At 39.1% G+C, this 10,553-nt stretch overlaps 1 protein-coding gene across 1 annotated transcript in view; it reads right to left on the reverse strand.

Annotated features, from left to right (window-relative positions):
- Positions 1-1,007: 1,007 nt before the first annotated feature.
- mmp16b (matrix metallopeptidase 16b (membrane-inserted)) overlaps positions 1,008-10,553 on the reverse strand; it is a 16,861-nt gene continuing 7,315 nt past the window's right edge. The window contains exons 6-11 of the mRNA XM_035670014.1: positions 10,340-10,501; positions 9,663-9,880; positions 9,385-9,523; positions 7,984-8,134; positions 5,857-5,972; positions 1,008-4,845 (exon numbers count right to left, since the gene is read on the reverse strand). Of these exons, the coding sequence (XP_035525907.1) occupies positions 4,484-4,845; positions 5,857-5,972; positions 7,984-8,134; positions 9,385-9,523; positions 9,663-9,880; positions 10,340-10,501 (1,148 nt within the window). The 3' untranslated portion in view covers positions 1,008-4,483. The remainder of the gene's footprint in view (positions 4,846-5,856; positions 5,973-7,983; positions 8,135-9,384; positions 9,524-9,662; positions 9,881-10,339; positions 10,502-10,553) is intronic.

A 10,553-nucleotide genomic window follows, 5' to 3' on the forward strand; every position in this document is an offset into this window, starting at 1 on the left:
CTCTCTCCAGCTATCACTGTCAAACAAAGGCATAAAAGGCCAAAAAAATAATACTTAAAAAAGCCAAATGTGCTGTCTTTTTTGGACGGGGCTCTTTCTTTTATATTAAAGGGTCTGTTTACCAATATAAGGGCCTTTCCCCATCAGAGATTCAAGAGGTCAGGTTGGAGAAGAGAGGAGAAAACATCTAATTAAGGGCTGCTTAACACAAATTATGTCAAAACTTTGGTAAATAAATTCACTATCTGATGGTTTAATACAAGTATTTTAAATTTTGTTTTTTGTTTTTTTCAAACCAAACCTTTAATAAATGTTTCTGTCTAAGTTAACTCATGATCTATATATGCAACTCAACAGAGAACTAATTAGTCAACTGACTTGTGAATGATCATCAGACCTCTACCACGATAATGAAGAATAAAACGATTTCATGCACATCGTTTGTTATTCATGTGGTCACTGTGTGCTTGTTAGTAGGATATATCTGGACCATCACACTAAAGTTAGCGTGACTCCTGATCCTTCAAACTGTTGTCTTACCAACATTTCAAATGAATAAAGAAAAGAGTTACAGGTCTTTTTGTAGAATCAGTATTTTCATGACAAAGGTTTATTGTTTTGTACCTCCAGTCCTTCAATACAAGACAAACAGAGACAGAACTATTAACTATTAAAGATATGAAACTATTGTTTGTGCTGCTTGATTTGTTTGCCAATGCTAAAAGGATTTGGCTTCCTTCATGAAAATTTTAGTCATTTTGCTGAACTTTAACATAATAGTATGGTGTTCAGAGTCCATTGTTCTTTGATTTGTTGAGTGTGAATAGAGTCAAATATGTGTTTTATCTTAACCGGCTTATTGTAGTGCATCTTCATGCTGTCACTTTGTCACCTGGGGTGACGAACAATAAAACTTTTCACCAGGGTCTGGTTTGAATGTTTGTGGGTGAGAGCACAATACGAGGACACACTCATTATGCACTTGTTTTATTTACAACACACAGCATTTTCTTTATCCATGGAATGGATGGATTAAAAACAGAATTCTCCCAAGCAGACAGTATACACTCTTTATGTACATATTATGCAATATGTTAACTTCTCATACACTATGCCTTGGAGTATATACTGCATGTATCCGTGTATGAGATCTTGATTGCAATTATTGCAAAATGCTCCTCGTCTCTTCCTTGCCTCTGTGGTGTATCGACTGCTGTCTAATTGCCCTCATCTACTTCCTTTAATGACTAATGCTTAGCAGCGTGTGTCAAGGCAGACAAAAAAAGTCTGGAGATAAACAAGGACAGGTCATAGCATTGAGACTTCCTGATTACACTCCATCCACATCTAAAATGTCAGGTTTTTCAAGTGATTTAAGTGTCAAAAAGACCATTGTAAATATGGAACCTTTACAAATCTGTGATTTACCTCTCAAAGATGGAAAAACATTCACACCAGATGATTTGTTTGTTGTTGAGGCAGTAACAGAAGGAGGGGGATTACTTGGAAGTGGCAAGACCAAAAAAAAAAAACATTGCATTTCAAACCCACTTTATTGACAGCTTCTTGCCCTCAGTACAATGCAATGCAAGATTCAAGGTGCTGAGCACAGAGGAATAAATACGGCAATAAATATAGTACCGACCCGCCTCACTGGCCGTCTTTAAGTCACACTCGCTGGAGCCATCAGACCCTCACCACAAACACACAAACTGATAAGACGTCACACACAACACTGAGCCAAAGGTTTTTGCTTCCACCTTAAATTACAGTGGTCATTGATCAGCATGGACTGATGTGTGATGTACAATTCAGCTTTAGGGAAAGCAAAGATGTTTCCTTTCTTTAAATGGGTGTTCATTTTCTTTCATCATTCTGACAATCGCCTGAAGATTGGTACACGGAGGGTAGACTGGAAGCTAGTAATTTCACATGGTTTATAAAAAATGAGAGTTTGGATCTGTCAATGCATCCAACAGAAACCTGCAATGTCAATCGCTTCATTTTAACAGGAAAGACGGAATAGTACAAGAGAATCTGAATCTGATCTATGGTGAACAGAATGACATCTTAGTTTAACAACGGCATGCATTGCCCTCAGGTTTTAGGGGTTTTTATTCATTATGAACGATGACAAGATAAAACCACCATCTAATCAACGTCCAACCCATCAATCGTGATCCAACCCATTTACCCTAATTCATAGATCTGAGAGGAAGTACATTTTAAAATCTCTAATTCCCTCGGTGATATGTCGTAAAATGGCATTGCCTTGATATCAATGGAAGATTATGTCAGATATCCTGTACAGTTTATGTTGATGAGCATATCTTTCAAGTAAAAGAGTAACAAAATCAATGAGCACAAATATTTAAAAAAATCACATCATGAATGCTCACAGACAGGTGACTGGCAAACTCTGAAAAACGCTACACCACACAACCACATTGTTACATGTATGGCAGCAGTCAAAGGCAATTGCGAGACAATATACTTCATTATGATCCAGGCTGTGTATTGAAATTTTATTACAATACATGAGGATAGAAAAACCTCCTGCTCAGTTTAGCTCCATCTCACCTTGGAGAGAGTCTGCCTTTTGTTATGCTTTATTTAATTGTTTCTCATACTTAGCTAATTAAACTCTTTGAAACATATTATGCTTTATGTACGATGTCCTATATATGTAACATCATACATCATGATATATATGTGAAATATTTGTCTTCCGACTTAATTTAGCTGGTTTTGGTTTTTCCGATATGCCTGTTAATTCCAACAATGTTAGAGTAGTTCTATAAACATTTATTAGTAATTTGTTAATATAACATAAGTATTTTTGTATAATGGATAATTACAATTACAGTGTATAAAACCACCTGGTTCCATTATTACACACAGGCGAAACCGGTGTAACTTTTTTCCTAACATCCATAATTCAGACAACAATACGTTTCTTTATTTCTGCAGAGTAATTCCTGTTGTTGTTTAGACGTGTTTTCTTCTTTACAATTTGCATTAACTTAAAGAGAAGATGGAGCAATCTGAGCAAAAGCATTGGCCATTGATACGAGGCCGGTGTGCCTGTGGTAACTAGAGATGCGTTGGATGACTTTATTTTATGAGAAGCACTGTACATGTCTCATTTTAAAAATGGGTACAAGTAGTTCTTCCTTTCTCTTTTTCCCCCCCTCCTTCTCTGTGTCCTGTGCTATGTGAAATATTATGTAAACTTACAAACCTTGTATAAAAGTTGAAAAAAACAAAAAACAAAATATGGATTAGTAAAGCTGTTCAAAATGTATGGACTGACACTGTTTGGAGTATTAGTGTCCAAACTTGGCAGGAAAAAAAGGGAAGCAGGATGTTAGCTGTTCAATAACACACTACAGTACAGTACAGTACATACAGTGTATGGTGTGGGTAATTACTGTCTCTTTCAGACACACAACTAACCTTCCCTTTCTCTCTCATATCCTCCGCTGAGGCAGAAAATGAAAGCTTATAGCCTACTTGCCAACAGCTTAAAACATTTTTAAGAGTAATGAACCCATTGTGGATCAAACTGTCCTTAATTACTGGTTTGGTGGAAATTGCATTATGGGCAGTAATTATCGCCTTCATATGCTGTTCGTATTCCTACTGTGTCAATCAGCATCCAGTTTTCCAGACCAGAGAGAAACAGAGAGAAAGAGAAGGGAGTTTAAGCAATCTGTGATTAAGGCAGTCTCATAAATATTGCAGAGAGGTTTTTGGCCCCTGTTTTGGAGATAGACTGCCACCACAGTCTTGAGTTCCTAGCTCTTACTATCGGCTGCCTCCTATCCCCACAGATTACAGAGCAGACGGGTGGATGTGAATACCAATAGCAAAAGAAAATCTGTGTATGATGCCACAATGTTTGATCCATGGAGGAAAAATATCCCATCAAAAACAACATCGAGCAGTAATCCTCTTTGGAAGAAAAGGTCATATTTGGTTTGTGTATCAGTCCTCCACACAATGAATAATCTTTTACATGGACCCTAAATAAAAAAAAGCACAGCTCAGAGCAATTTAATTAAGAAATGAAAGTAAAGTAGAAGCCTATATCTAATTTGTCCACTGAAGTTAGTGCTAGGGGCTTATTAAGCGGCGTGCAGAGACGAGGATAGACAAAGGTCCCACTTACAGTAGCTTAACTCTGTCTCACTTAATTGAGTTCATTCCAAGATACAGAAAAAAGTCAAAGCAGATACATACATATTAGTTGGACACAGGAGAATTGGCTCCCTCACTGTCTTCAGATGAGTTCCGCTGATCATTTTGCTTCCTTGCAGCTTGCACGTTATGAGTTCAAGCAGTTTTTAAATCTGCCAACATGGCAATCCTTATGTACTGTACCCTTTACAGTGCTTCCAATTACTGTACTTAGGGCTTCAAGTAATAACTAGACCTTTATCAGAGCTTCACACCCTTCTCTATACAGTGCAGTAACAGTCCCTCAGACCCACTCCTGCATGGAGCGCTTGCAATACAGTATGTGGCGCTGTGTGCTCTTCCTCCTGAACTGGAAAACGGTGTAGAGGAGGACCATCATGCACAGCGCCAGGACACAGGGGATAGCGATGGCCACTGCTTTCTCCGTCCCCCCCGCGCTGTCCAGTTTGATGACAACGTCCGGGTCGCCATTGTCGTAGTGGCGTTCCTCCGCCACCGGAGGGCTCCAGTCCCAGTCAGGGTCGGCAGGTAGACCGTCACAGCCCATGAAGTCCCTCAGGATGGACCTCGGGTAGCCAGGCTCCACTCGAAGCAGCTGGTTGTTGAACTTCCAGTACTCCTTTCCCTTGTAGAAGTAGGTAAAGCCTGCAGGGAGGGATTGTGGGACACAACAAATTCACTTAAAGACATTAACTTTGCAACGAGTACTGTGTAATTGCATGTGCCACTCTAGAGCAGAGAAGCCAAATCGGTGACTGTTTGAATATCTCTAACGAATCTTAATTTGAAAAAAAGGATTCTGTCCGTGCTGTGCGCTTTAGCTTGCTTATAATTTAAGCTTCTCTTTTGGGGTGTCTTCAGAGTTTTACAGAAAATTAGCAAGATTTAAACAGAGGCAGATCATGTGTCAACTCTAGAAATCTTAAAGAAAAAGTTAAGAATACAAAGAAAACACAAATGAAATTCTGAATTTGAGTCCGTGTCCCTTAAAGTAAAACAGAAACTAATTATTAGAATTAGTTTTAGTTGTAGAATTATAACTGCTTGAAGTGTATTGTAGTGCTGCAACTAATGATGTGCTTTTCTCCATCAAACATTTAGTCTATAAAATGTCACAAAATATCTGTCTTTGCAGCCAGCAAATATTTGGCATTTTAGATCATCAATAGTTGCCGACTAATTAACTTTTAATCAACTGGCTGATTAATCGACTAATTGTTGCAGCTTTAGTGTAGTGTAATGAAACATCAGTGTATGCATTGAGTTCCTTTTTTCCATTGTTTATCACTCTCCTTTTACATGTGCTATGAATGTGTGCATATTTTCTGACCTCTAATAACTGTTTCAAATAGAGATTTTACACTGGTTTATACATTTACTCTGGAAAACCAGAAGATTGCAGCAGAAGTTATATAAAATGCTGCTTGGTTTCCCTTTTGTCATGTTGTTTTATTTATTACTAAAACCATAGCAACATATACCAGACAAAAACATTTGAAGCCGAACTAGGTCTCTCTGCAGTACTTGAAGGTATTGTTCTTGATCTTTTATAAATGTCACTGTGTCTTACAAACAGTGTGTGAAACTACTTGAAACTAGCTCCAATCTCACTGACTAGTTAGTAGACTAGTTACATGATCCATAAAATCGGTGTACCATTGGCCTTATCCACAAAAGCCCCCTGTGGAGAGTCAGGGATGCCCTTCCAGATGGTGATGGGTTTGGGATAACCTGGATCCATGGTCCTCATGTCCTCATTGTACCTCCAGTATCTAAAATAGGGCAGCCAGAAATACTACAGTTAATACAGATGGTGTATGCACACAGTCAGTGACATGTACCCCCATCAGACACCTGACCCTGCAGTAATTGTTTGCTGATTTGGGTCAATCCCAAGTAGGAGGAAATAACACATTCTTGTGAGTATACACAAATCCACACACACACGCACAAACACAAATCAGCATGGAGTGACAAGAGTTTAATTAATCCGACACACGACACAGTTACCAAATCCAGCTGCAAAGAATCTATTTGGCAGTCTTCTAGAGTATACAAAGGCTACTGACTTTCCTATTCTATTCTGTCAGTCGCACCAGCATCCACATCTATCTGAGAGAGACTGCCTAGGTGTCCCTTGCACAGGACTGGACAGTACAAAATCAAATAAAGTCAAGGCGAGCATATGTTGGAAATCTTGAATCCAGGCTTTTCAACATGTAGTGTCACGTGAATGTGTAGCCAAGTTAAACAGTCCCTCCTCTTCAGATGTAAAAATAGTCAATTCAAAACATGTGCAGAAGGTGACTTGATATGACAACATGTTTGTTGCCCAATGTAATGATATTTTACTTTACTTTTATGCCTTTATTTGACAGGATAGGTGAAGATACACAGGAAAGGGAGGAGAGGGAGATGGGGGAGGACACGCAGAAAAGGGCCGCAGACCGGAACCAAACCTGGGAAGGACCCAGCTCGCATGGGGCACACACTCCACCAGGTAAGTCACTGTGTGCCCCATCACATCGACTTTTTAAGTTGGATATGGTAACCAGGTGCAGACGTTGTTTTTTTGGACAACAACATTATTCCTATCTATAGTGCAGCATCAAAGTTTTATCTTGCCACAGCACTAGACTTTTGCGTAGTGTGTTTACAGTCTGATGTCTTGTAACTTGTTGTTAGACATAAAAAAAAATTGTCTTCACCCTCAATCTGACCATTTAATGCTCAGCAAACTTAATTCACATGACCAGACAAAGCGGCCAATCAATCATCCATACCGAGTTTATCTGTCAGGCAAATTTGTTTTCAGACGTTGTGATTGATCTGCTTCTCATACTCTGGCACTCACACACATAAATCTTGCTACACTGTGTCATTTCTTTAAACTAGAACAAACACCACCCTGTCACACAGAGAGAGAGACAAAATCATGCTTGATACGATGGACAGAGCGTCCTGTTTGTCAAGATGTGCAGCAGCAGGTTGAGGGATGACAGTATCACGACAAAGCATTTTGTCAGATTTCACCACAGAGTCCCCTGACCTCTAAGGATATGATTTATCATGACAGCTGAACAAACATGTGAGTCACACTGGCAAACTCTCAAATGTTAAGACCCTTGTAACGCACACAGATAAACAACAGATTCTCTGATCTGGTTGTTTGGAAAGACTCTCCAGTTTCAGGGCAGGTAACTAACTGCAACCAGGAATAAATCAATAGACGTATACAAGTGGACACAATCATATAAATACTTTACAGGAAAAGATCAACTCTGAAGTATCAAAATCACAATTACAAATGTTGCTCTGACATTGGTTCATAATGAGTTGAAAGCCAATAAGCAGCATTTGTCAGCTGTTAAAGAAGCAATCAACGTTTTGAAAGCTTCAGAGATGCCAGCTAATCTATGCCAAAATTGAAGATGCATTGATCAACAAACCTGCAAAATGATTAAATATCTCAAGGGTAACAGTCCCAAAAATCATTAAATGTTCCAAACAGATAAAGAGGAACAGAAGGGAAGGAGCTGACAAATACTTTATATTTTATTCCTTTGACTTTAGGATTCACTCCCCAACTTATTGTTTTGTACTCATAAAACCAAATTAAAATATGTAATAATTGTACAAGCTGGCAACACAGAGTCAATTTGGCATGAAAAATAGACTTTAACAGAGCTTTCAGCCATCAATGGTCCTCATAGTACTTGTTTGCTCTTGTTCGGCTTTAGTAACTTCATTTCTAATAAGTACTAATAATCCTTCCACACAGACCTGTCTCCTTTGAAGAAGTAGGTTTTGGCGACATCCTCCCACCAGACAGCTGTCTCGATACTCTGAGTGGGCATGCCACTCCCGAACAGCGAGATGTCCTGAGGGTACGAAGGCTGGAGAGTTGTGTCCTTGAAGACCCAGAAACGGTTTCCTAAAATACACCCACAAAGTTAGAAGGCTCTGGGACAAAGACATTATCATAAAGATGACCTCAAAAATCGCGCTACACAAAACCCTGCCAGCTCTCAGCTCATTCAAGCCTTTTCCAGTGAGTCTATTTATTTCCATTCACGTGATTTTAAAGGTCAGATGTATCACCTCGTTTACAAAATTTCCACACAACAGAAAATCTGTGCAGTGTTATCTATAACAATAAACAGCAAGATGATGCTTTGAAGGCAACTCCACCGAGAGTCATTGTTTTCAGTTTTATTGAAGCTATTGTTGCATTTAATTCATAAGTGCCTGAGGCAGAGTGAGGAGAGCAGTTGTGGTGGTGTGCTTGCAGTAAGTAGCTAAACATCACATACACACACATGCAGTTGAGTCCCCCTGAGAGAATAAATAAAGCATGAGGCGCTCTGATCCCACTGGGTGACAGATGTCATGTTAATCTGCCTGATGGACGGATGGCTGTACTGGACCTGCACCCGTTCTGCTACAGAGCACAAAACAACCTCAGTCACCCGGTTAGTTGCTGTATGATAAAAGATTACAGTGTTTAGAGAGCTCAAACATGCACATTGACTTGTAAATGCAATAAAAGATTACTTTTCATTTATAAATAGAAGATTACTGTATGTTTTTGTGGTGGTATGCAATAAAATACTTTTTTTGTCTTTTATCAGTTATTACATTTTTGTGGTTTGGTGGAAAAATATAAAAATATAACTGCTATATATTTCTAATTAAGGATACATTATTGAAAGTTCATTTGTGTGACCTACTTTTATCTTGTTAGAGACATTTTCTATGTTTTATTTTGCAATTGAATCTAGGAAGAAAAATACAATTTAAAACAATTAAAGCAGACTTTTGGGGAATTTTCTTGTAAAATCATAAAAAAATATATGTTTACTGTGTTTCCTTTCTTTTTAGAACGAATATACTATACTAAAATATTTTAAATCTTGCATTGCGTACATCCATGTTTGCTAGCTAGCAGACTTCTTCTTGCCTTTGTTGGTGCATTGCCACATTTCTAGGTGTGTTTACAGCCACATGTCAATCAATGAAATAGCATGAAAGCAGTGGTTAAAATCCTGGGCAAACTAGTACAAGCTTAACACTAACCACTTGTAACAACATTGCTCTATAGCACTACTAGAGGTCAAAAACTCCACAAGTTACCTTTTATAAATCAAAAAACTGAGAAAGTAATTAAAAAATATATTTTATTACCTTTGAAAAAGACAAACTTCCCTTCGCTATTTTCATACACGGCATCAATTTTGGCAGGCAAGCCTTTCCAGAAGTAGTTGATCTGCATGGGGTAGCCAGGGACCACTGAGTTGTCCCGTACCCTCCAAAACCACTGGTCCTATAGAAATGGATATGGTGATAAGGCAGATTTACTATCACTAATATCATCATCATCATAATCATCATCATGATTCATCATCATCTTCATCATCATCCCAAACAGCGTTAAAACCACTCAGGCTGATGATCTACTCTACCTTGAACACAAAAAGTTCTTGTCGGAGGATCGCCAAGGTGTTGAAGCCTCCATCACATATGTTGGGTTTGGAGTTGGGGTTGGAGGGCTTGGCTCCCTGTGGGGGGCGATGGGGTCTGGCGTGGCGGTCATGCTTACGGGGGTCTGAGGGTGGGTGGAAGCGAGGAGGTGGGACCGTGGGTGGGGGCCTGGTAGGCTGCGGTGCTCTATCTGGTGGACCTAAAAATACACCAAGTATTTCATCCTTCTTCCATACTGTTTCTTTTTGTCTGTACAGTACAGTTTCTGTGTTTGTAAGATTTAACGATATTTGGGACTGTGCTTATTGAGATATTAAATAAGTTTACAGGTTTTTTTACCAAAGCACCTTTAATTTTGGCACAAATGATTTGGCCTCTTTGGAGCTCTGTCAGTTGACTCATGTTGTTTTGAAAATGCCTGTTGGCTGTCCTCTTTGACAGCTGACAAATGCTGTTTACTGGCATCCAACTCAACATATCTCAATGCTGCAGCAGCATTTGCAATAGTGACTCAATAAGGTGTTAGAACAACATAATACATATGTAACGGCTCGATCTAGCTCCTTTCTGAATATTAGAATTTACAGTAAAATCTGTTCTTTGTTCAACTAAATAATCTTTGATATAAAGGTTAAAGAGAGATGTACGAAGTAATTACCATAGATTTTCTGGATGCCCTGTAGGTCGTCGTGAGGTAGTTTGAAGTTCTCTGTGTCCATGTACTGGTAGAAAGGAGCCATGATAGCAGTGGGGTCATTAGAGTGTTCCAGACCAAGGGCGTGGCCCAGCTCATGCACCGCAACCAAGAACAGGTCGTTACCTGGAGAGGGGAAGAGAGCATTGTGAATGCACAAACACAAAGCACACACAGT

This window comes from Morone saxatilis, unplaced genomic scaffold, assembly GCF_004916995.1.
Source record: "Morone saxatilis isolate NCDOM2014 unplaced genomic scaffold, NCSU_SB_2.0 Contig23, whole genome shotgun sequence".
In the NCBI taxonomy this organism is placed as follows: Eukaryota; Metazoa; Chordata; class Actinopteri; family Moronidae; genus Morone; species Morone saxatilis.